Genomic DNA, 27,570 nt, shown 5'->3' with positions numbered 1-27,570 from the left:
CTTACATCCATTCATAGGTTAAGATAGAAAAATCTATGTTTCAAGAGTGATGAGGAGATGGAGGTTACTCTTGAGGAGCACATAAGAAAACACAAGGCAAAAGGGAAGAGGCCAGCTTAAGAACACCAAGAAGAAGAGAATGAAAGTGAAGTAGAAGAAGAGATGGAAGAAGAAACTGGTTCTCAAACCCCAAGCCAACTCTATGAAGCCTCCATGAATATGAGCTTCCAAGGAACAAGATATCCCCATAAAGAAACCATGGAGAAGCTGGGTATGGCTGAAGATGTTGAGTTTCTGTTTGAGAAATGCAACCTAAGCAAATTCATGGGTTTGTGCTTGGAGGGGTATACGGAAGAGAGTTGTGAATTTCTATCCACCATCAAGCTTCATCTCTTCAGAAGCATGGACCAAGACATGGGGGTTGGTTACATTGACTTCACCATCAAGGGCAAGAAGTATGAGCTGTCACTCAAGCAGCTAACCACACTCTATGGGTTTGAAGTTGGAAGTGAAGAGGACATGGTCATACCAAAGGAAGAACTTTTTGCTGTTTGGGGGACAATTGGAGACAACAAACTTTATTCTTATTCCAAGACCAAGAGTTCAAAGATAAGGAGTCTAGTCCTAAGATACTTTCACAAAGTTTTAGCAAACACATTCTTTGCTAGGAAGGAAACTTGAAACTTGAATGAGGGAGAGCTTAAGATGATTGATGTAGCACTCTATGGGATCATCACACAAGCAAGAGATGGGACTGTTATCCTTGGGAGCAGTGTGGATACAGATTTGGCTATGGTCCTCATTGACCAATTCATCTATTATAGAAGCTGGGTTAGCAAGCTGCACAAGAGGAACTCAACTGGAGTTCTAACCATTGGAGGTAACATCACTCCAATCCTTGTAGCTGCAAATGTACCACTTCAAGGAGAGAAGGCCAAACCAAGATGGATAGACACCCAATATCTCACTTCCACCCTCATTCTAGCAAAGGAGTTGCACCATCGCAAGCACCTCTTCAACTTTGAGCATCCAACAGCGGGGAAGACTCAGCTTGTTCTACCTAATCAAGCACTCACCACCATAAGAGAATGGCTGAACATTGACTTTTGGCCAGCTGCTGAATTCTTGTTTGATGGTACAGCCCAAGTAAGAGAGGATCAAGCTAGAGATGTGGAGATGGCTGATGGGGAAGAACAAATTTATTTTGAAGAGTATGAACCAAGCCCAAGAGATAGTAGAGGGGTTAGAGAGACAAGCAAAAGGGTAACACTTTTACAAAAGTGGAACAAGTGGCATGGGAAGACTGTGGATAAATTGAAGAAGAAGATGGGTAAGATGGTGAAGTCCATAAAGAGTTTAAAGAAGGAAATTGCTGAGCGAAAGAGTGGAGATTCATCACCAGCACCATCAAGACCTTTGAGGAGGAGCAGCTCAACTAGATCATTGTCCAGTTAGTGTTTCACTGCACGAGCCAATTCAGAGGGAGAGAGGTTCAGGCCGCACAGAACTTCAGTTTCCGAGGCACTCGACCGGTGCACTCGAGCACCCACTCGACCGAGCACCTCCGATGTACTCGACCGAGCACCTGCCCAAACATCCCTATGGCTTTCCAGCTCCAACAGGTTATCCCCCTTATCCCTATGGTCTAGCTTACCCACCCTTTCCACCTCAGTACTTCATGGACCCAGCCCTTCTGCAACAATACTATGAGCACCAAGGCCAACCATTCTACCCACAACATGCCACTCGACCAGCCAGCTCGACCAAGCACTCGACCGAGCACTCGATCGAGTCGCAACAGATGGCCATAGTCGAGTACCTTGTTTCTCCACTTCCAAGTCAGAGTCAAGACCCCAGCTACACATTTGATAACATGAACGAGGATGTGGACAGCTTCTTCCAAAATCCATAAGGTACCAATTTCACCTTTACCTTGTAAATACCATTGCATTTCTTGCTTTGTTTTATTTTAAGTCTTGAATCCTCTTTTAAATTTCTCTTACACAAGGGACTATGTAATTTAAGTTTGGGGGAGGGTTTGAGATGACATTTGACATGTTGTAAACTAGAGGATTTAGGAAGTGAAATCTCTTAGTCTTATTGATGAATGTCGAGGTTACAAGTATATATAATAGGAGTACAAAGGCTAAAGCCCATAAATCAATCGAGTATATAAGATAGGCCATGGGCCGGAAGCAATGGCCATGGGCCGTAAAGTAATGGCCGATGGGCCGTACATGCGCGGACAGTAAATGGGCCGTAAGGCCATGTCCTAACGGACTGTGAGCGGGCCGGTCTATGGAGTCCACAAGTGTTTTACAACACTCCCCCTTGGACGAGATGACCGTGCCATGTTGGATGGGATCGCTGCAATGTGCTTAAGGGATGCTGCCTCATTAAAACCTTACCAGGAAAACCCAATGGGACAAAACCTTGGTGAAGGAAAAAGAGTACAGCACACATTGCTCCCCCTGATCCAAACATCACTTCAAGTCCAGAAGTCTCCGCATCCCAATCTTGTGCGTGAGCTTCCTGAACGTCGATGTCGGCAATGCTTTGGTGAAAAGATCGGCTGAGTTGTCGCAGGACTGTACTTGCACCACTTGGACTTCTCCGGCCTTTTGTAGTTCATGTGTGAAGAAGAACTTCGGCAGTATGTGCTTCGTCCGATCTCCCTTGATGTATCCTTCCTTGAGTTGGGCGATGCAAGCCGTATTGTCCTCGTAGATGACGGTTGCTTCCTTGCTGTCTTCTAAGCCGCTATCCGTCCGAATATGCTGAGTCATGGACCGCAACCAAACACATTCACGGCTGGCCTCATGGATGGCTAGGATCTCCGCGTGATTTGACGATGTGGCCACAAGAGTCTGCTTCATCGAACGCCAAGAGGTCGTCGTACCACCGTGCGTAAACACATAACCTGTTTGTGACTTACCGTTGTGTGGATCGGATAGATAACCTGCATCAGCAAAACCAACTACACCATCTTTGTTATGGTTAGTATAAAATAAACCAAAATCAACCGTCCCTCGCAGGTACCGTAGTACGTGTTTAATACCACTCCAGTGCCGTATAGTTGGACAAGAACTATATCTTGCTAGGAGGTTCACGGCAAAGCATATGTCCGGCCTAGTATGACTAGCCAGGAACATTAACGCCCCTATAGCACTGAGGTAAGGCACTTCAGGTCCAAGAATTTCTTCATTGGCCTTCTTAGGAGCAAATGGATCTTTATCCAAGTCTAAGCTTCTAATAACCATTGGGCTAGTCAATGGATGAGCTTGCTCCATATTAAACCTCTTGAGTACTTTTTCTGTATATGCCTTTTGATGCACAAGGATCCCATTATTTCTGTACTCAAGCTGCAATCCCAAACAGAATTTTGTTTTGCCTAGGTCTTTCATCTCAAATTCTTTCTTGAGGTATTCTACAGTTTGGGCGATTTCCCCAGAGGTACCGAGGATGTTTAAATCATCCACGTAGACTGCTATTATCACAAATCCTTTGTTTGCAAACTTCTTTATAAATATACATGGACTGATTGGGTCGTTCTTATAGCCTTTCTTAGCTAAATAATCACTTAAGCGATTATACCACATTCGACCACTTTGTTTCAGTCCATAAAGCGATTTGTCTAGCCTTATGCAGTACTGGTCTCGAGAACCATTTTTACATTTATGTTCTATACCCTCTGGTAATCTCATATAAATCTCATTATCCAGTGGACCATATAAATAGGCGGTTACAACATCCATTAACCGTAAATCCAAATTTTCTCTTATGGCCAGACTTATTAGATATCTAAAAGTCGTTGCATCCATCACAGGGGAGTATGTCTCCTCATAATCTATGCCGGGTCTTTGAGAGAATCCTTGTGCTACAAGTCGTGCTTTGTATCTCACTATCTCATTTTTCTCATTTCTCTTCCTTACAAAGACCCACTTGTGTCCAACTGGTTTAATGGTAGGTGTCGTCCTTAAGATCGGACCAAACACACTTCTCTTCTTTAAAGAGTTTAACTCCACATCAATGGCTTCTTTCCACTTAAGCCAATCTTTACTTTGAGTGCACTCTAATATGGATGTGGGTTCTAGATCCTCATTTATCTCAAGTGCTACCTTGTTTATAAATATTTCATCAATGTCGACATTTTTCCGGTTCCATTTTATTCCAGACATTATGTAATTGATTGATGCTTCATTGTTATCAATTCCTTCAGGTTCTTGAGGTTCAGCGTTCTGAACTTCACCTGGTACATTAATTATTTCCGCGGCCATGTCTGGTTTTTCGATAATTCCCTGAACCCGGTCTGTTTTGCACCTTTAGACTTTCGAGGATTTTTATCTTTGGAACCTAATGGTCTACCTCGTTTCAAACGTGGTTTAGACTCTCTAGCAACTTGTTTATTGTGTTCCTTCTGAACATCAATACGTACTGGTGCATTGCAAGCTGGTATGTACGATTTTGTTACTCTCTTTGGGTCAACAAAGGAATCTGGCAATTGATTAGCTAGCTGTTGTAAATGTATAATCTTTTGAACCTCTGCATCACATGCTAGAGTTCGAGGATCTTGCCAATTTAGGGATGTTTGGTTCCATGTTAATTCCTTGACCAGCTTGCCGGTCTCACCACCTATCGTAGGGAATTCGGACTCAACGAATTGACAGTCCGCGTATCTGGCCTTAAATAGATCCCCTGTCAATGGCTCAAGATACTTTATTATGGTGGGAGACTCATATCCCACATATATTCCCATCCTCCTTTGAGGTCCCATCTTAGTTCTCTGTGGTGGAGCAACAGGTGTATAAATGGCACAACCAAATGTTTTGAGATGGGATAAGTCTGGCTCTTGACCCGATAATAGTTGGGATGGTGAATATATGTGTTCACTAGATGGCCTGATGCGTATGAGTTCTGCTGCATGTAAGACCGCGTGTCCCCAAGCCGACACAGGAAGCTTCGATCTCATTAACAATGGTCGAGCTATTAATTGTATACGTTTAAAGAAGGATTCAGCTAATCCGTTTTGTGTATGGAAATGTGCCACAGGATGTTCCACACTCACCCCCATGGACATACAGTAATCATTAAACGCTTGGGATGTAAATTCACCAGCATTATCTAGACGTATAGTCTTAAGTGGAAAGTCTGGAAAATGTGCTCTTAATCTTATGATTTGAGCCAACAGCCTAGCAAATGCTAGGTTCCTTGTGGATAACAAGCATACGTGAGACCATCTGGTTGATGCATCGATCATAACCATGAAATATCTAAACGACCCACAAGGTGGGTGTATTGGTCCACATATGTCACCTTGTATCCTTTCCAGAAAATGCAAAGTCTCTTTTGTGACTTTTACTGGTGATGGTCTTGTGATGAGTTTCCCTTATGCACATGCTACACAAGTGAGATTTTTAGGAAAAACTCTTTTCTCTTTAAGATTTTGCCCATTTGAACTCTTAATTACTTTACGCATCATGTTCGAACCCGGGTGGCCTAACCGGTCATGCCATAGAGTGAATTGTTCAGTGAACATTTTGTGCTTAGCCATGTTAGCTTCTATCATGTTTATCCTAGCATGGTATAAACCAGTGGCTAGTGCAGGTATAGTCTCTAGGACCTTCTTTTGGCCATTTACATTTTCAGTAATGTATAGGAATTCTTTAGTTCCTTCACCCTTGGTTTCAACATGATAACCATTTAATCTTATATCTTTAAAGCTCAATAAGTTTCTCTTAGAGCTGGGTGAGTATAGGGCATCACTTAGTTCAATGTGTGTGCCGTTAGGCAACAAAACGTGAGCCTGGTCGTAGCCTTCTATCATGTTGGCTATACCCGCAATTGTACTAACATTTGCACTTTTCATTTTAAGGTTTATGAAATATCTTTTGTCTCTTAGTATAGTGTGGCTGGATCCACTGTCCACTACTAGTTCACTCATGTCCTTGGCCATTTCTATAAAATAGGACATAATTTTATATTTTAATAAGACAATTGTAAAATAAAACCATTGCATTTAAATTTAAATAATCATCCAATACAATAAAGGAAAATAAAGCATAAAAGCATTGAAATTAAACCGCATTAAAACGAAAATCAATCATCATCTTGAAAACAATCGGAAGTCTCTAGCAAGTCGTCATTCTCATGATCGAAGTCTCCTTCATCATCGATGTACGCATAGTTGGCTTCCGGATTTTTCTTTAGGACTTCTTGGTATGCATCAATGAGGTGTTTGGGAGTTCTACAAGTCTTGGACCAGTGGTTTGACATACCACATCTGTGGCAGACCGATTTGACCTTGGTACGTGGTTTAAAGGACATACGGCCCTTACCACCACGTCCGCGGCCTCCTCGGCCGGCCTGTCCGCCACGGCCACCACGTCCTCTGCCACCACGGCCTTGGCCGTAGTGTCTTTCTCTGTGGACGTAGTTGGTCTCATGGGGCTCCTTTGGCTCCTTAGACTCCATTGTAGTTTTCTTTCCCAAATCAACCTTATTTGCTTCCGGTAATGGGGCTATACCGGGAGGTCTCATAGCACTGTTCATCAGCAGCAACTCATCATTCTGCTCAGCTAGCATTAAACATTCAATGAGTGCCCCATAATCGGCAAAGCCTTGGTGCCGATACTGTTGCTGAAGAACTCTATTGTTAGGGCTGAAAGTAGAAAAGGTCTTTTCTATCAGCTCCCTTTCATTCACCTCTTTTCCACATACCCTAAGGAGTGAGACAATCCTTAAAAGCTCAGAGTTATACTCCTCCACGGATTTGTAATCCTGGATCCTTAGGTTCTTCCAATCAAACTCGGCCTTTGGAAGGAGCACCGTCTTTTGGTGCCCGTAACGGCGTTTAAGCTGTGTCCAAAGGGCGAGTGGATTGTCTATAAAGAGGTATTGACTCTTGAGTCTCTGCAATGTGATGGTGCATATGTTGGAGACACTTATTCTTCCTCTTATCAGTGCTCTCAACTTCCTCATCAATGCAAGCAGCTAGTACGTTGGACCTTACGTGGATTTCGGTGTCTTTGACCCATTCCAAGTAGTTCTTTCCAGAAGCTTGCAAGATGGGGTAGTCTAGGCTTTTGAGGTTTGCCAACTGCATATAAGGTAGACAACCGATAGTTAGCATGTGATATTTGAGATCGAACCATGCAACAAGTATTTATTCAGGTCATGCGGTATTTGAGACCGAAACATGCCTTGGGCCATGCGGTATTTGAGACCGAAACATGCCCTTGCCTATTATAGATTTCGTATGGTTTAAATTCATGCATGCAAAGACAACAAAATCAAATATGTATGCATGCAACAATTTCCTTATTTCTAGATAGGATTTCCTTTTTTCTTAAATTTCCTTTTAGTCTAGGATTTAGTAAATATTGTTTTTAAGGGTTTTAGATAATTGCTAAATTAATTAGGAATTTATCCTAACCAATGTTTTAATTTCCGATTTCATGTTTTAAAGTTTATAGGAACTTAACCAAAGTTTTAGTTCAATCGGAATTTTCAACCCTAGAACAGAATACTAAATTTTCGAGATTAAGAAATCCTAAGGATGGATTCATGCAGTCGATTTTCTAACATCCTATACAATGATCCAATTTTAATTATAATGCATGAATGATCCAAGTTTTAAATCCTAGAACAGTTTAACAATATTCGACTTTAACAAATTCATGTTCTAGGCTCTTATGCAACAAACAATCCAAACAACCAAATTCGATTTCATGTTTGACAAAGTTTGGTGCAATTTACAAACAACCTAACAGCCCTATGCAATCCGATTTTAAGATTTACATGGATATAACCTTAAGGTTTGTTTGTTTATGTACTTGGATATGTTAGGGTTTAATAGTTTGTTAATGTTCATGTTCGATATTAGGGTTCTAAGAAGGTTCGGCCATATCTTTACCTTTCACCGGTTTGGATCTGACTGGATATGGACCGGGAGCTAACAGACCTCGGTTTTAACTCTCACTCGTTCACGGACCACGAACAGAACCACGAACCAGATCTCGGACAGAACCGCGAACCGGATCACGAACAGAACAACGTACTGGATCACGAACAGGACCACGTACTAGATCACGAACAGCTTCCGCAGGCAGAACAACGAACAGCTTCCGCGGATCACGAACCGCTTTGTACTTCTCTCGTCCGGAATCACGAACCACAAACTCACCCCCAAACACGGATCACGAACCTCGATCAAGCTGTCGATAGAAGCTTGATCACGAGCTTAAGGTATGCTCGTGAACAAGGAGATCTTCGAACAGAAAAGGTGTTTGATCTCGGATGGAGGCAAGAACGAAGATAGTTTAGGGTTTGTGAAAGAGAGAAGAAGGTCGGCGGCTGCCTTAGGGTTTTAGGGTTTGGGAAGCGGCGGCTGCTTTTAGGGTTTAGGGTTAGAGGTTATCGTGCTGATAACGTGTTGTAAACTAGAGGATTTAGGAAGTGAAATCTCTTAGTCTTATTGATGAATGTCGAGGTTACAAGTATATATAATAGGAGTACAAAGGCTAAAGCCCATAAAGCAATCGAGTATATAAGATAGGCCATGGGCCGGAAGCAATGGCCATGGGCCGTAAAGTGATGGCCGATGGGCCGTACATGCGCGGACAGTAAATGGGCCGTAAGGCCATGTCCTAACGGACTGTGAGCGGGCCGGTCTATGGAGTCCACAAGTGTTTTACAACATGACATTGTTTTCTATTTTATTAGTTCAAATTTTTAGCATTATCATATTAGAATTTGCATTTCATCTAAGGCATAGAAAAACCAAAAAAAATTGAAAATTTTTCACAAAAATCTTCAAAAAACAGAGTGTTCATGTAGTTTGCATTGCATATTAGGATCCTGTTTATCATGTTTCATATAGGACTGTTTCATATTTGCATTAGGGATCTATGATGAGTTTAGCATTGTTAACTTGCTTGAATTAACTAAACTAGGATCAATACCCAAGTTAATAGTACTTTGATGCTAGTTGAGTAGTTAGAAACATAAGATTGAACCAAGTCTAGAACTCCTATATTGCATTATGTTTAAACTGAAGCACATTGTGATATAAAACCATTTCCTATTTATAAGAACCTAATATTGACTATTAATTATCAGTTTATGCATTGCTTTAAACTCAGGGATACTTTATACATATTTGGATCATATTTTCCCACTTTCACCACTCTTGTTGATCCAAGTAGTTGATTTCATCATTGAATCAGTTTCCCCTACCCTTAACCAACCCTTCTTTCAAGCCATGTTAAATCTTGTGTGTGTAAGGCCTATTTTGGGATTGAGCTTGGTAGAAAGTGTTTGAACTGACAAGAATAAAACCTTGTGTAGTTCTAGTTTGCGTTCTTCAAACTAGATAGGACTAGGTGGCTTAAATTCTGGGTTAGGGACTTGGTGAGTTCAAAAAAAAAAGAAAAGAAAAAAGTGAAAAGAGAAAGGACAGGGTAAAGTCCTTAGGGGGAAAATGTTTTAAAGAAAATCCAAACTCTAAGTGAAAGAATGGGAGCATTAAAAATTCAAACTCTAAGTAAAAGTAAGGTTCTCGTTAAGGAAAAGAAAGAAAGAAAAGAAGAGTCTAGTGAAAAGCTTTATGACTTGGGAAACTAGTAAGAGTAAGAACCTAAGCAAATAAGAAAGAAACTCCATTCCACTAAGAGAAATCAAGTAAGAAACCCCTCCTAGGACAGAAAAACAAAGAGAAAAAGGGCAAAAGAGAAAAGATGAAGTTAAAGGGTAGAAATAGGACATCATGGGTTTAGAATGATTAGGAACAAACACTTTGGGTGCCTTTGGGTAGACAAGGTTATGTTCTTGTATGTGTCTAAGTGATCTTACCTTTAGCCTTCATCTAAAGCTCAATCCACTTTTTGTGAGAGAACCCTTGTTGTTGATGAGCCCCACTTAAATGAGAGACCATTTTTGTCTCTAAACCCTTATTACCAAGCCAAATGAGTTTAAGCATTGCGTAATCTGATTCATGTTCTTGTTTAATGAATATTAAAGAAAATGGTTGATTTGAATGCATATGGAAGTCTAAGGCTTGAATCAGTTAAGGTTGTGAAAGGCTTGTCTAAAATCTTTAAGTACAGCTCATTCACCTTGCATCCTAGTACTAGTAACTTGGACATTGATTTTAGCTAGTCTATTAGCATGTTTAAGGTTCTGAGATCCCACTTTCAAACTGCACTCTCCTACTCATGTCTTGTTTGTTTGCTTGAGGGCAAGCAAAGACTAAGTTTGGGAGTGTTGATGTTCACATATTTTACCTTGTCTTACCTTAGTTTATTTACACATTTTGCATGTTTTACTAGCTTGTTAGGTCATCATTGAGTAGTTTTAGGGTTGTTTATGCATTAGGGTAGATTTGCATTGCATTGCATTGTTTCTTGCATAAACAGGTGATGTAGGACCCAATGGAGCATGGATAAGTGCTGAGGGAGAGTGAAGCCATCAAGAAAAGCAGACAAAGGAGCTAGAGCAGAAGAGAATCAAGGTCCGGGAGTTCACTCGACCACCACACTCGACCAGACACTCGATCGTGTGCTGAGAGGGACTCGACCGACTGAAAGGAGCAGAAGAAGACCTAACTCGATCATGCACTCGACCGAGCACTTGGTCGAGTCAACCGAGCCGCCTCTCTATTTTGTCCTGTAGTCATTTTAGGGCTTCCCTACTTTTCTATATATACCTTTTGTACTCTATGGCCGCTGACAAGCCACTTTACAGAGGAAAAATATCACAAAAACGTAGTTTTTACCCTTTTTGGGAATTTAGCTTTTAAGTTTACATCATCAACACTGTTAAGTTTTTTTTTCCATAGATTTCCATACCTTGTTGCTTATGTAACTTTTTGGGTATTGAGAATCTAAGTTTATTTCTTTGAACAAAGTTGTAGATCTTCATCTTATCTTTCTAATCATGCAAGTTTCATTGATTTCTGGGTTTATGATTTTGTTCATCATGTGTTGTTCATCTGAGTAGTGTGTTAGGATCTTAGGGATGGATTAGGCTGGATGAGAGTTATGGTAGTTTAGACTGATTAAGCTTGATTTTTTAAATATCTCTTCTAGATTAGGCATGCTCTATGCTGTTCTTATATCTGAGAGGGTAAGAATAGATCCAAGGTTGCTTAGCATCATACCAATTTTTAAGCTTTTGGATAATACTAATGCTAGAGATTACTGTTCCTATCCCAAGAGATTGGTTGTGTAGGAAGGTTTTTGACATGTGATGATCTGGGTCTTTATGCCTACTTTTATATGCAATAGCTAGTGAGAACTAGATCTAGGAGTATCTAAGCTTGATTATTATTGTCATGAGAATGGATTAACAAGTATTGGAAGATCATTGTCTAGAGATAGCTCATTGTTGATTGAGGTTTGTTGGTCAGTTTAGATTAGTATAGCTCAAGTACAGCCCATGAATCCATCCCTAGGAACTTCTGTGTTTATTGATTTCTCGATTTGATTACTGTTATCCGCTTTCTGTTTCATTTACTTTCAACCTGCTCTGTTTAATTGTTAAGTTTTGTTGCTGTTCTTCGTAGCTTCCCACTCGACCAAGTACTCGATCGAGCATACGATCTTACTATATATCTTTGGTTTTAGCTTGTGTCCATTGTCTGATTGCATCATTCATACATTCATAAGTATTCCAAAAAAATATGTTTCACTAGAGAATTGAAAATCGATACTAAGGTTGTTCTTATTACTCTGGACCATGTAGTCCTTTTTTTTCCTATGGTCATTTGCATTAGAACAATGTGGAAGCCCTTGGTTGATTCAATTAGTTAGGGACATTGGAACATATGAACCAAACAATATTTCTTGGGACTATTTCTCTATTTCTAAACTACTATTATTATTTTTTAAACTAAAAATAAATTTCAGTGTATTGCCATTTTTTAGTATTCAAAACAGCAAAAAATGTTAATGCCAACTCATCGATACAGAGAAGTGTTATATTGCGATAACTTTTGAAATTACAATATTGACCTACATTTATTTGATGTTGAAGGTTTTGTGCAAACAAATTAGGCTTTCTTGCAAACAAATTTTACTTGGAGGGTTTGTTTGCACAAAACCTTTTTCTGAAAGGAAATAGTTTTCTGGAATTTCACTTAAGATTTTTGGTTTTGTGCAAAAATAACCTTATAAGTCATCAATTTTTGCAATTTTACCCTCCATTTCTAGAAAATACAAATTAGTCATACAACGTTAATAAATAATATGTAATATAAGATTTATACATATTTAAAAATATTTTCACGGTAACATAAATTAAATTTTTAAATCTCTAAATTTAAATTTGAATTGCTCATCCCGAGGTCTTAATTTATATATTATTTGTTAATATTTTACAAATTTGGGGGTAAGGAATACAAGTTATATTACCTATTATTTTTTATTTTGTATGACTGATTTTCAATTTTGGAGATGGAAGGTTAAAGAGAGAAAAAATAGAGATTTTGATTTTTTTTTTTTTTTTGCACAAAGCCCTAACTTAAAAAAATGACAGTTTCATAAAAATTTCTGAAAAAGAAGAATTCTCCTTTTGGTTATCTTTCAATGGCTTAAAACAAAAAAAAACAAAAATGACGAAGAGGAGAGCCAAATCTAGACTTTTTTCTAGGATAAGAATACATTTTGTCCACCAAAATAATATTTGTCTATCATGTATTTTTTAGGCAACTAAAATTAATATAAATGTATATTTATTCTTCATGGACATCTTGTAAATCATAACTGTTATTTATTGGTACAAAACATACTTTTTAATGTTGGTGGACAACTTTTGTATGTTGTAATTTTTGTTACAGAAATAGTTTCTACGATCTAAAAATGTATTTTATTTCAAGTCATCAATGAACACACATCATAAAATATTTTTTTTTGAGAACATTCAAAATTCCCACTTTCCCAAAAATACAAACATAGCCATTTCCTACCTGTCACCAATATTTTTTGTTCATCACATTTTTTTCCATAGCCTCCAGATAGAGTCAACATTATTTACTCTAAATCCTAAATAGTAAACCCTACCCCTAAAAACTATACCAAAATCTAAAATTTTAAATTCAAACCTACAAAAATAAATTATACATCCTTAAAAATCAATCTTTTGTGTTTTGGGTATTTGGAAAAAAAATATTTTGTGATATTTTGGGAAATAAAATTTAAAATATGGTCTTTTTAGAAAAAAAAATTAAAATGTGGTATTTTGAGGAATTATTCAATAAAAAATGGGAGAAAAGTCCTAAATATTTGTAAGAAATCAAAAAAATCATTCGGTTTGGCGGTTTTTAATCAGACCAATGTAAACCGAAAACTTAATTAAAATAAAAAACCAAATGAATTTTAAACTTAACCATAATCAAACTTAACAATTTATTTCGGTTCGGTTTGGTAGTTTTGGAGTTTGGTTCTTTTGCCCAGCCTAAACACGACATGTGAAATAAAAACAAAGGGTCGTGTGAAGATGACGCGTGTGTCCGTGCGAGCGAAAGAATATTGCTTAAATACATACTGACTACAGGGAAGACGTCCTATTTCTCCCTCTGAACTATCATATCACACCAGATTCACTTCAATCTTTGACCTCGATCTATATCTCCTACGAACTTAAGTACTCCATCTATTTCTACCTGAATTCATACTTCTATTACTATTTCCCCTTTGGAATATCATATATCATTTATTGCTCTATGAATCTTGGTTTATACAGTTTGCTATTGGTTAACTATTTAATTAACCAACTAATGAACTCATTTAACCGGATTTTACCAAAATTTAACCCAATTACAAAACTAAACCAAGAAAACTTGAAAAGCAAAAATTCCCAAATCGATTTTTCTTCTCTCTTCTTCTAGTTTTGTTCTTTTCATGAGAAGAAGAATTCAAAACCCTGCAAACATCATAATAAAACAGATAATCAATTACATAAACTTAGATAATTACACATGATTTGACCAAAGGTTGATATTATATATTTAGAAGCCCAATAAGAGGCCCAAATATTCTCAGAGTGATATCAACCTAAACCATTATTTAGACGCATTCGATAAAGATAATAACAAACTTATCTCTTTCGTCTTCTCTTTTCTTTTTTTTCATCCAAAGGTCCAATTAGCCTCTCAAGCCCAAATCTCTCTTTTCAGAGCTCTCTCTCTCTCTCTTCGCCGGAGATCGGCTCATACCTCCGTCACCACCGCACGATACCGGAGAGTTTCCCTCCTCCTCCTCGACATAGAGCTTCAGTTTTCCCCTCGCCGCAGGTATTGGTTCTCGAAACCCTATCTCTCGATTTAATATCGCCTTATTTTCTTGGATCTGTTTTGGAGATTTTTTTTACAAATTGTGGCTCGTTCGTATCTCGAGTGTTTGGTTCCTGCTTTTTGAAATTGTTATCTTAGATCTCCTCTGTGAAAATTCTCAGCTTGGATCTGCTAATTTCTGAAATAATTCAACTCATTACGCCAATTTTACTGGGTAGAAAAAGTTTTAGGTCGTTTAAGGAGCCAAAGTTTAAAAAAAATTCTCATGGAGGCAAAGGTAGTTTGAATAACTTGAATTGTTGTTTGTGTGTGTGATTTAAAAGAAAAAGCCCGATCTTCTGTGCTCTGGTCTGGTTTTAGTCCTTTGTTTGAATCACCTTCGTTGTGTTCAACTTTTGTAATCTGGGCTCTAGTTTTTGTTTTGCAGCCCATGTTTGATCGACTCTCAGGACCTTTAAAAATTCCAGATCTGTGTTTTTTTTTTTTTTTTTTTTTTTTTTTTTTTGTTAAGTGGTTGGATCTACGCGATAGCTTGAAATACCTGTTTTGCCCCTAGATTATTTACCGTGGGTCATGGCCTTGTGGAATAGGCCCAATGATTAAATAAATATTTAAATAGTTTAGTCGTTTTAGACTCCCATCAATTTCGGATAATCGTTATAACTTAATTACAATTCTGTGATGTGTGGGCTTTGTAATAATTTATATTTGTTTGGTTTTTGTAATGTAGCAAGAAGATGGAAACAGCTTTGGAGGTGTACAATGATGACACTGAGATGAAATCACCAGAAACCCAACCCATCAAGCGTCGCAAGAAGAAGTCAATGGTGTGGGAACATTTCACAATCGAGTGTGTAGAACCAAATTGCAGAAGGGCTTTCTGCAAAGGATGTAAGCAGAGCTTTGCTTACAGCAACGGTAACAAAGTTGCTGGTACTAGCCATCTTAAGCGCCACATTGCCAAAGGGACTTGTCCTGCGCTTATCCATACACAAGACAATGACAACAACCAACTGATGGGTACTCCTTACACCCCCAAGAGTGACACCCCGAGAAGACGTTACCGAACCCAGAACGGTAGTTCCTATGTTGCGTTCAATCAGGACAAGTGTCGTCAGGAGATAGCTAAGATGATCATTATGCATGACTACCCTCTTCACATGGTTGAGCATCCAGGGTTCATCTCGTTCGTGCATAGTATTCAGCCCCACTTTGATGCTGTGAGCTTCAACAACGTTCAAGGAGACTGTGTGGCGACTTACCTTGCAGAAAAGCAGAATGTCATGAAGTCTCTAGAATGGATTCCCGGACGCTTCTGTCTGACGTTGGACTTCTGGAAGTCTAAGCTTACTCTTGGGTATGTCTTTATAACTGCTCACTTCATTGACAGTGATTGGAAGATACAAAAGAAGCTTCTCAATGTTTTGATGGAATCGTATCCAGAAGCTGACGAAGCATTGAGTCTTGCGGTTACCAATTGTGTTTCTGAATGGGGTCTGGAAGGAAAGTTGTTTTCCGTCACCTTCAACCATCCGGCAAGTAACCCCGCGGTTGAAAATATCCGACCTCTACTCTGCATCAAGAACCCTGGGATTCTGGATGGTCAGCTAGTAATAGGGAATTGTGTTGCCCGGACATTTAGTAGCCTTGCTAAAGATGTGCTGGAGAAAGGAAAAGATGTCATCAAGAACATCCGGGACAGTGTGAAGCACGTGAAAACCTCAGAGTCCCATGAGGAGAGGTTTGTTGAGCTCAAGGAACAGCTTCAAGTGCCAAGCGAGAAGGTACTTTCTCTTGATGATCAGACGCAATGGAACACAACCTATACGATGCTCGTTGCTGCTTCAGAATTAAAGGAAGTCTTCTCGTGCTTAGACACTGCTGATCCTGACTACAAGCAACCTCCTTCAGCAGAGGATTGGAGACATGTGGAGGCACTTTGCACATTCCTGAAGCCTCTTTTTGAAGCAGCCTCCACTCTTCGATCTAGTGAAAACCCATCTGCTGTTACCTTCTTCCATGAAGTGTGGAAGACACAGTCAGATCTGTCTCGGGCGATAGCTGGAGAAGATCCTTATGTCGCAAGTATTGCTAAAACCATGAAAGAGAAGGTTGACAAGTACTGGAGAGACTGTAGCTTGGTTTTGGCTATGGCGGTAGTGATGGATCCTCGGTTCAAGATGAAGCTTGTTGAGTTCAGTTTCTCCAAGATATTCGGAGAAGACGCTGGGAAAAACATCAAGACCGTGGATGATGGGATCCATGAGCTCTTCAGCGAATACATGGCACTCCCTGCACCGCTAAAACCAACATCTCAAGGTGGGAAAGTGGATGGACTGTCGGATTTCGACACGTACATAATGGAGACGACAGGGCAGAATCTTAAATCAGAGCTGGACCAGTACCTTGATGAAACACTACTTCCCCGTGTTCAGGAGTTTGATGTACTTGACTGGTGGAAACAGAACAAGCTCAAGTACCCAACATTGTCGAAGATGGCTCGAGACATCCTCTCGATCCCTGTTTCGGCTGCAGCCTTTGACTATGTTTTTGACATGGAACCAAGGGAGATGGATGAGTACAAGATGTCACTGAGGCCTGAGACAGTGGAGGCCCTGATTTGTGCAAGGGAATGGCTTCTTGAGAATGATGCTTCTTCCGCAGCGGCGCAAATGTCAAGTGCTAACATCAAAACTGAAGCATAGGTGTGAGACTTTTGCTTCATTATCTCTAAATGTTGTTGTTTTCTAGAAGTTTATATGTTGTCTTTTGTGTTTAGTCTTAAACCCACCGTGTGATTTGCAATTAGGAATTTGCCTCTTTAAATATCTACTGCACATTCTGTCTGATATGTTCTTTCCTAGATATCATCAACTGATCTAATTGCCTCGATGAAACCTATCTTTTAATTCCAAAACCGAAATCCTTGTTTCTAACAATATTTTTACAACGTATACGAGTAATTAAACTCCAGACAACCGTTTTGGTACAAGGAGGTTTTTTAAAACAACTCGTAAAAGAAACCTAAGAACAAAAGGTATTGTGTAATGTGGCGACTATTTTTTTCTTGTAGCCTAAAGCATTAAATGTAGTATCAAGAAGACAACTTAATGTTAAGCCTCCTTAACCAAACGGAGTGAAGTATCATGTGGATCACATCAAACGGTTGAGCCGGGCGATTCACCACAAAATGCCTCCTAACTTTCATAACATTTTGATACATCCTTATATACTTATCATGTGGAATCTCTTGCAAAATCTTCTTAATGTCAGGGATTTTATTGACCGGAATATCTACCGAGAACTTGCTCCAATCAAGCACGTCACTGAAGGGAAGCGAGTAGTTGTCAGATATAACGACTGGGACGCACCCTGAATAAATGGCTTCGACCTCTCTAGGGCTAGCAACCTCGTAGCCACTAGGACAAAGACAAAACTTGCTATGACCAATCAATTCATGATAGTTTTGTCCTTTTGTGAGGCCGTCATACACTTGAACGTCTTCATCCTTACCTTTCCAGTGAGTGAACAATACTTCCCTAATGTATCCGTGAGCTCGTCCTGCGAAGAAAGCTAAGATCGTCCTGTTCTCAGGGTTTTGGCCCATGTACGGTGGCTTTAGCTTCCCTTTAGGAATGTTAATCTCCGGTATAGAGAAATCAATGCTTGGTCTGAAACCTTCCGTTGTGTTGGCGTTGCATAGTCCTCTGATGAAGTCCTTGAAAAACTCTGGTTTACTATCCGACACATCGGGAGCCTAATTAATCACGTTATGTAGAAAAGAATTAGTCCGTTGCTCGGTCTAACCAATCCAAACTGAACAAAAAAACCCGACTTGTAACCTAATCCTTCAAATATTTTCTACATAACTAAAAACCATATCAAACCTAAGAGAATGATATAAATCCATACCTAACACCAGATGATATCATAAAATGAACTATATAAATTGCGTGTGAATTACCCAATCGTGGCAAGAGACCATGAAATGGTCAGCGCCATTGCTTTGGTTCCAAAAAGGGTGCTTGCGAGCCACGATATCTACATAGTCGTTAAAGATCCGGTGGAGGCGGGCTCGGTTGAAATCGGAAGGCGAGGCAATAGGCTTGTAGACGTAGTGGACGATGTTGGCAACGGAGAAAGGCAAGAAGAAGGCATGAGCTTCCTCTGGCCGGGTAGCCCTAAACCGACCGCTTGGTCCGCCCATTATGTTTCCCAACTCGTCGATGAACTGTCCCTCAATTCCGTAGATATCGTTTACTGGTCCATCGTGAACCAGTGGCTGCTCTCCTTCTTTGTACGACCACACCTTAAATCTTTTCATCATTTCTATGTGACTCCTGATTTTTTTTTTTGTTCAACATTATCTTTCTATAGTTAGTAACCTAGCTAGTATCAATATTTAAACAATCAACCAAAAACGTAATTCTATCAAAAAAGTTTTTCGAGGAAGATGTCCTAAGAGAATTAAATCCGTTATCTATATGCATATTTAATTAATCAAATAGTATGAGCTAGTATGAGCTAATATGAGCTGGTACCTCTTCGAAGCATTTTAGAAATTTTAATAATAAGTTTGAGATTTATTTAACCCAAAGTAAAGTATAACCGGTTATTATGTCAATCAAAATATCATTTTTTAAATCAGTTGGCTGTAAATAAACAAGAAATCCCTATATATTAATAGAAAATCACACTTTTGAAAAAGCTGATGTGTCGTCGCTAGAGAGCTCAAGACACATTTAGCTACTTAGCCTCGCTTATATTTATTATTTACAACTATATACAACGATATGCCATTGTGTTTTTGAAAAAAAAAACAAATGTGTTATTCTTTAAAACTTTATCTCATAATTTTCTTAATATTAATTATGTTTAAGCTTTAAATATATTTTATATATTAAAAAATGATTTATTGAAATATATGTGTAACCCACACAGATCTCACGAATTCAAGCGGGACGGATGCAAAAACATTTTGCAGCTCAAAATATTTAAATCCGTTGCGGGATGACTTAGCGGACGGGTTTGACCGGGTTAACAATTTTATTTAAATTATCCGGTTCATATAATTTTAGTTTTTTGCGATTTTTATCTGATTTGATAGTTTAAAATTTTGATAAAATCTACACGATCAGTAATTCGGTTCACATTCTATCTAGATCCGCCATCATGTCAATCTAAAATTTATGGTGAAACGATTATTGTTTTAAACTTTCAAAAACTTGATGAATTCAAACCAATATAAGTTTAAATGATATATTAAATAAATATATTTATAAATGTAATAACTCAAGTTAGGCAATCTATTACGATAGGGTTGAATTTTAATTTTGGTTCATGCATAGATAATGTTATGATAAAAGTAAATAGATTGACAAAATATATAGGGAGATTTTCAAAAATACTCATTTTCCAATGTCACTTCTTAAAATTACTCTTTCATAAAAATTAGTATATAAAATCACTAAATACTATTTTGAAAAGAAAAAAGTTACATAACACCAACAAGTAGGTTAGGAAGGTTTTTTTTTTTTTTTGATAACATTCCTAGGATCCGGGAAAACTATGTTAAATTTCGAACCTCTGTGGTCAATGCTACTCGAACAAAGGTGGCGAGACTTTTCTTCTTTTTATCACTGGATGAAGGCGACTTAATTTTTAATAGTTCAGTTAGATTTAAAAGTCATTTTTGAGATCCCTTTCAACGATTTTATGACATCATAAAATTGTGGTATTATTAAAATTTTAGAATTTTGATGAAAACTTTGGAAAATAAACATAAAAATTGGTCTTCTTTTACTTAATTTGGATTGTATATCAGATATAGTCTTTGAGATCATAAAATGATCAAATTGTTGCTCACTAAGTTTTTTAACTGTATTTTAAACACTGGATACAATGAATAAACCTTTTTTTAACGTAATATTTAATTACTCTATAGTTCTATTGTAGTTTCAAATTACAAAAAAAATAATCAAATCAAATCAAAATAAATATAGTTTTCAAGATTTCACAAGCATTAATTTTGTTTTTGTAAACTCATCGGTTTGATCGTTCAATACAATTTCAAAGGAGACAAAAACAAAAAAAAATAATTACTCTATAGTTCTATTGTAGTTTCAAATTACAAAAAAAAAAAAAAAATCAAATCAAATCAAAAAATAAATATAGTTTTCAAGATTTAACAAGCATTAATTTTGTTTTTGTAAACTCATCGGTTTGATCGTTCAATACAATTTCAAAGGAGAGAAAAACAAAAAATTTGTAACATATTACAACTTAAGTATGGTTTAATATTTTAATTCCATGAACAAAAATACATTCTCGAATATATCGATTCATCAGTTTATATGATATATTTAATTTTCTCTGTCGTTATTTGCCAAATTATATGATCTTTCATCAATTTATGTTCCGTTGATGGCAGTTTAGATAGTCTTTTTTTTCAATTTCTGAAATCGGTATATAAAATCAAACTTAGAATTAGAAAATAGAAATAATTATAAGAACAAATCAAATAGGGAGGCAAAGTAAACTCAACTGATGAAAGGCAAAGGAGTTTCTGTAGATCTGGCCTGTGGGGATATAAGTAACTTCTTCGTTGGATGTGTAATTCTTAGAAGCAACGGCTCTTCTAATTGCAGCCCTTGCTTTCCTCAACTCTTCTTCTCTTCTCTCAAGATTGCTCCTTCTCTGCCGACATTTCATTTAATTTTGTTATTATGTTATTTAACTATATAATCGTAACTCTTACTTCATTTTTACTACTAAAATTAAAAGATATACGACCGGTTTTCTATGCAAAGAATATGCATGTACATGTCAAGTTGACCAAAAGAAAAGATTGTGAACGTTTCAAAAGTTGTAAGAATCATTACTATATACATATACATCGAGTACTAATATAGCATATGTACCATGCGAATAATATAACACATGCATAGATCATGGTGATATGTTAGCAGATTGTCGAAATTCGTGTATAGGTTTGAGAAAAATTATTCATTATTCAATCTTTCATATGATTTTCACCATATAGCTTTCTACGTACGTAGATTTGAAAACATTAATAGTAATCAAAGAGCAAACCATAAAACATATGCATGATCATGCTAGAGAATAGAGATTCTTACCTTTATGGAAATCGGAGGAGAGTGTATTGAAGAAAAAGGTGAGGATTGTAATGCATTAGTGTGATCAAGAAGAGAGGATAGAGTAAGTGAAGAGAAGAACTGTGTACGATGAGAAGATTCATTACTAAAGGAAAAACAAAAGACTAGGAAGATAAGAATTAGAAGAAGCACCAATGGAAACCGTAACAAGCAAAATCTCTTGGGATAACTTTTTGACATATTTTTTTCCTTATATATGGTGAAAGGCTTCTCTGGATCGTTGTCTATTTTCTTTGGCTTCTTGAACCTTTTATATGCTACTTCAAGCAACTCATGTTTGACTTGACGAGTTTTAAAATAACATTACTATTACATGCACCTAACAAATTAAGCGGCGTAAGAACTAAGAAGCCATCTTAGTCGACGTCATACGCTCCTTCTACACCAAATATTTAGTAAGCGATTTCTTTCGTAGATGATCGAGTAATCCATTTGATAGTTTTGTCGGCTAATCATAACTTTATAGCTATGGAAAAAAGCGCATAGTTATGTGTTTGCGAATAAAATATGGTTCAATAAACAAAATGTTACACATATATCATTCATTTTTTTTGTCACTTTTTAAATTATTTTCTACTTTCTTGTATATGAATTTTATTTTATGTTACTTTAATAAAAAAAAATTTAAAAAGAACAGAAAACAGATATAGTTTCAGTATTAATATTGCAATCAAATCACAAACCAAAATAATTTTGTGAGCAGATTGGCTTCACTACACAAAATTTGAGAGACATTTATAACTTTCCAGTTGCACATCAAAAGTCAAAACAAAACAGCTTCCTATTTTCAGAATCTATATAAATATCAACTAATTTGTATTAACATTTTTGAAGTACATTTTGTGTTATGCCCTTTTACTTTTGTTTATTTAAAAAGTCATTTACAACATTAACTCCTAAAAAATTTCCAAAACTAATATTACTACAGATTTTGTTTCCTAAATATTTTACATTTCATTCCAACTAAATAAATAACAGTAATCAATATGGAAATAGGAACTATCATATATTTAACCACATATTCTGTTATGTTTTGAAGATATTCTATATCTGAATCATTCGCAAACAAAGAAAACAACAATTTGATTCCCATTTTGTAATCCAAAACCTGTGAGATTTGATTATTAACGTAAAAAAAACTTCGATTGACATTTATTTAAATATTATTATTAACATATATAAACTTAATAAAAAATTTAATTATTACGAATATGTAAAATTAAAAAGTTTAAAATACTATATAATGTGGTTATATAGTAGATGAGTAATAAAGAGAACATGTTGGAATTAATAAAATATTATTAAATTTGTGTCAACACGGGTTAAATCCTCATTTAATTATTTATCAACACTACTAATATTAGAATATTTGACATAAAATCAAGTTAATTTAACTAAGATTGTATAAAATAATTAAACCATTCAGAAAAATGTGACTTAATCACAACATATAAATTACTTATTATGTATTTACATCCCTTATTTTTTTTGGTTATAATAACTAAAAATCAAAATAGAATCTCAAACACTAAACAAAACAAACGAAATATAACAAACAAATGGTCATGAAGTGTATTGCAGATTAAAAAAATAATAGAAATATTTATTCGCACAACAATCGGAAAATTTAGTTATTTCTCTATTTACAAAACATCCAATATTTAACAAGTAGATACAACATAAATATAAAATTATATGTCCGCGGTGTACCGCGGGTTAAAATATAGTAGATATCATAATTCACAACTTATCTCAACTTTTAATACGCAAACACACAATTTATTACATACCAAAAAAAAATATGTACCTGGACGGTTAAAATTACTAGAATAGACAGATTTTTTTTTTTAATTTTTTTTGTCAATCATTGGGCCACAACTGACCGGTCTATTAGTCAAATTCCTATAAGAACCGGGACTCGATCCCGAGTGTGATGGTGCCTTCTACAAATCGACTTACCTATTACCACGGCACTAAGGTCAATTCACATAATAGACAAATTCTTTTCCCTTTATATAAACAGTCCAGCTATTTTTAGAATTCAAAGAAAGATGTTAACTCTTCCGGGATCGGTTTGTCCTTTGCATTTGATTTTAGTTGGTGTTTGGGTGTTTTCTCCTGTAATTTAACCAAATCCAAAAAAATCATAATTATGTTAGTTTAATAATCTGAAACATGTTTTCTTTAAAACACACTTATATTATGTTAGCCATTCATATTACACATGTATAGTGAAATTAGATTATATTGTGTTTTAAGAAAAAAATTATTTGATTTGATATCCACCGACACATTTTCTATATAATACCTAATTTTACGTTAAAATCATACCCCAAAAAAAAAAACGTACAGTTAACTATGATTTTGCTACCACTTTTTTTTTCTTTTTTTTCCTGAGAGTTTGCACTCTACGATTTGTTAACTTTATCAACAAATATATATATATATCATCAATGCCACAATGTCCACGCTTGGAACAACGTAATTTTGGGGTAACTCTCACATGAATAAATGAGAATAGTAATACTAATTTGACTAGTAAATACTTTTTCTCTAGTCAACAGACTCCAACAATCTTTATAAGATTGAAGTTTTTAAGTTTTTACACAGTTTAAGAAAACAATGATTACTGAGTTTAAATATATATTTTTCTTTGATTAAAGAAATATTATTTAATTTTAAATTAATAACAATTCAAAATTTTAAATATTTTTAATGATTATTTGTTGAAATTTACAAAACATCAATCTTTATGGGATAGAGGAAGTAATAAACGTATGAATAGTTAAAATTACAAAACTCCAATCCCTAGACGTAAAGTTGAGTCGTTCGGATTAAGCAATATCTTCTTACTGCGACAATAGCCGCCCAAAGTTTTTTCACGTATTTGGATTTCGGTTTCCGTATTTTTTTCATATATAAAACTTGAACAGAAAAAAAGTTTTCTAGAGTAGTAAAATATTGCAATATATTTTTAGAGAACATCCGAACATAAGAGAAAACTAAACTTTTTAATAATTGTGTAACACCCAAGACTAGACAACATGTAATACATTCAGTCTGGCCAAAAATGTTTCTTTTTTAAAAATTTACCAATGAACAAAGTTCAAACTGCAACTTTTAAAACTTACTAACCTCAGGAAAAATATTTGGTATAATGCAAATAGCTTAGCATCTTTGTTTTCTGACTCTGTAGCATATAGAGTTGGATACGGCACATTGTACCTGCATTAGGATCATTAATTTATAGTGAATTAGTGAACAGTCAGTAGAAACACAATGGATCTATAATCCTGTTAAACTACACAATGCTTATCAAATGAAATCGAACAAAACAAGGGATCAAACTACAAAATCCAGTTTACAAGTAAACTCAGACCAAATTTAGATAAGAGTGCTATCAAAACTCAGCTAGCACTTATGAAAATTGTAGTTTCAAATCACATCAATTCCATGTATTTTAATAATTTTTTCCGTATAAGTCAAACAAAAAACAAGATCGAAGAGACGATCTAGCTCACAGTAATATGAACAATTCATTAAAAAAACAACCGATTTAGAATCCAGCTAAGTTTAATCAACATGCTGCTCAACATCAAATCGTAACGAATTCAAAATCCTGCTAAGTTCATTCAAAATGCTTCTTAACTTCAAATGGAAACAGATTCAGAATCCTATCAACAAGCTTATCAAGGATTATAATGTTTTAGCCTATCTCTTGCATCTATTAAATTAAGAGTTCTCGGTTTGGGATTTAGCCAATTGCAAAAAGAACAAACATGAAACACATTCAAGCCACCAAACTTGATCACACAAACACCGATAAAAATCCAAAACAAAAATGATATGCACAAAAATCCAATGTTTTGAAACAATTTACACCAAAAACAAAGAAAAGATTCCAAGGAGGAGATTAGAAATCAAAATACTCACCGGAATCAAAAAGGGTATGAAAGCAGAATCTACAAACGGGATTAGGCAGTTTCAAAAGATGAACAATTTGGCGGATATGAAAGAGAAGAAGATGGTTAAAAATAAATATCTGAACAAATGCAAAGGGCAATCTCCGAATTCAATCTCCTCCAGGTTCAGTCTCCTCCGATTTGAAGAGAGGAAGAGAAACAACACAATCGGGCAAAAAAAATTTGCTCTCAGTTATAATTTTTACCCAACCATTTGGTGACACGTCACGTACTCTTATCCGAAATTGAGCTTACTAAACAAGATGAGCTCTTCTTTTATTCTTCTTTTCTAATTTTTTTTCCTTAAAACTTCCCTTTAAAACCTCTAACAGAGAAGGTCTAAGCAAAAATGCAAAACCCTTATCTTTTGGTCTTTTGAAGGCAACTGGACCTAATGGGCTGCAATTTCAAAATGGCCCACATTCTAATATTGGGGTGTTACAAATTGACGCAATATCTATTGAACTTTACACTCAAAATTGGGTCTTATTAAGACCCTAAAAAAAACTTAAAGAAACAAATACACTTTAGTCTTTGGGTCATAATTTAGCTTTTTTTAATTGCGAACTTAAAAATAGTTGGTTTCACCACTTTAAATAACTAAATAAAATTATCTACTTCAAATGATATATGACTTTTTTATTACTATGTACGTTCATGTTTGCTGTGAAAAAAAAAGTACGTTCATGTATTCTAAATTAGGTTATATTTTTTTTTTGGTAAATCTCTGGGTTGAACTGATCGAGTGTGTAAATTGTAAGTGAAATTTCTAAATTGCCTACTTGCCATGTACATATACTTTTTATTTAGTTTAATTCTGTAAATACTTTTTTATTTGATGAAAATTATTTCATATTTATAGTAAAATAGAAAATATGAATTGTCATTGTTCCATCTTGAAATCATTGTAATATTTATTGTCAAATGGAAAGTATGTAAAAATAAAATAAAATTATAATAAAAGTGATAATTCTATTGAAATCTATATTTTTACAGTTTTTATATTTCATAATTATATATGATATTACATTGGTAATTTTGGTTTAAACATTGTCGCACCCGCTAATCAAGCGATCACAAATTTCCCCAAAAACACTTATTTTTAATCCCTAAATCAATCATTTAGTTTTAAAACGTTTGAAGCTGTAATTCTCTTTCTTTACTTTCACATAGAGGTGTCAAGCGGGCTCCAAACCCGCGGACCTAGCTCAAATAGTACTTCAGCGGGGCGGATATGAACACTAGATATTAGGTTCATTAAAGAGCGGGCCTTGCGGGTCAAGCCCGGGTTTTAGCAGGTTACACTCGCGGGTTGGCCTGTTTGACACCTCTACCTTCACAAACTCCTCCAATTGCAATTGCAACAGCTGCGGTTAAACTAATGGAACCCAACACACGAGAATAATTATCGCACCTGAGACAAATTTGTCAATATGAACCATAAGTGTTTATTACAAATACTTCCCAAACTAGATTAGGACCCGCAGTACACCGCGTGGAATATTATTTATAACTAAAATAATTAAATTATAAATTGTATTTGTTGGTTAAATATGTTATAATTATATAATAATTGATAATTTATGGTTTAAATTTAAACTATATAATACCGCAATATAATTTTTTTTTACATAATATTTATTTAATCAATTTAATTAGATATGTTTATTCTCTGATACCGATATTATTAACAAAATAATGAAATGATGTTTTACCCGTGTAACACCAAAGTAATGATATTTTAGATTTATATAAATATCGACAAACCCGTCCTGCTATATAACTCGCACTATATCATTTTAATTTTTAATATTTATTGTTTTGTATTATAAATATTAGATTGAGTTGATATGTTATTTATTAAGATTGTAAACATTTACATTTTATAAGATTGACGCTTCTTATAAAGTTTAAATATTTATAATACTTAGAATTCTTAAAACGTTGAGTACTTCTCATATTTGAAGTTTCGTAAAAGTTTAAATATATTATTAATATTTTAAAGGTCTTCTAACTTTTTTAAAAGTTGAAATATTTATACTATTTAAACTTTATAAATTTGAAAAATCATAAATGTTTAAATATTATTTATTTTTTTTAACATTTTATAAAGTTTAACTTTCTAAAAAATGTAAATATTTATAAA

The 27,570-nt window shown here is 35.7% G+C and overlaps 2 protein-coding genes and 1 long non-coding RNA gene across 6 annotated transcripts; 1 reads left to right on the top strand and 2 right to left on the bottom strand.

Moving 5' to 3' along the window:
- Positions 1–6,096: 6,096 nt before the first annotated feature.
- Positions 6,097–7,102, bottom strand: LOC147945651 (uncharacterized). The gene is made up of 3 exons (XM_087509322.1): positions 6,900–7,102; positions 6,496–6,718; positions 6,097–6,252 (listed from the first exon to the last, which is right to left on the bottom strand). The coding sequence occupies exons 1-3, from the start codon at positions 7,100–7,102 to the stop codon at positions 6,097–6,099; spliced, it is 582 nt and encodes a 193-aa protein (XP_087365448.1).
- Positions 7,103–14,067: 6,965 nt separating this feature from the next.
- LOC104773584 (zinc finger BED domain-containing protein DAYSLEEPER) lies at positions 14,068–17,136 on the top strand. The gene is made up of 2 exons (XM_010498227.2): positions 14,068–14,287; positions 15,018–17,136. Exon 2 carries the CDS (start codon positions 15,025–15,027, stop codon positions 16,990–16,992), a length of 1,968 nt encoding a protein of 655 aa, XP_010496529.1. The 5' UTR covers positions 14,068–14,287; positions 15,018–15,024; the 3' UTR covers positions 16,993–17,136.
- A 54-nt stretch (positions 17,137–17,190) lies between these two features.
- Positions 17,191–25,769, bottom strand: LOC104773582 (putative glycosyltransferase At3g42180). 4 transcript variants are annotated; one of them, XR_015596678.1, is made up of 6 exons: positions 25,396–25,769; positions 24,598–24,687; positions 21,424–21,522; positions 20,832–20,983; positions 18,252–18,627; positions 17,191–18,044 (listed from the first exon to the last, which is right to left on the bottom strand). It is a non-coding gene; the product is annotated as a putative glycosyltransferase At3g42180 (long non-coding RNA). The 4 variants fall into 4 exon arrangements; XR_015596677.1 differs by lacking the exon at positions 21,424–21,522; XR_015596676.1 differs by lacking the exons at positions 24,598–24,687; positions 25,396–25,769 and having other exon boundaries at positions 21,424–21,772.
- Positions 25,770–27,570: the final 1,801 nt, after the last annotated feature.

The sequence above is a fragment of the Camelina sativa genome, chromosome 4, assembly GCF_030686135.1.
Source record: "Camelina sativa cultivar CO46 ecotype springtype chromosome 4, ASM3068613v1".
NCBI lineage: Eukaryota > Viridiplantae > Streptophyta > Magnoliopsida > Brassicales > Brassicaceae > Camelina > Camelina sativa.
Note: the sequence above shows the minus strand (reverse complement) of the source record. Positions and strands in the feature narration are given on the sequence as shown.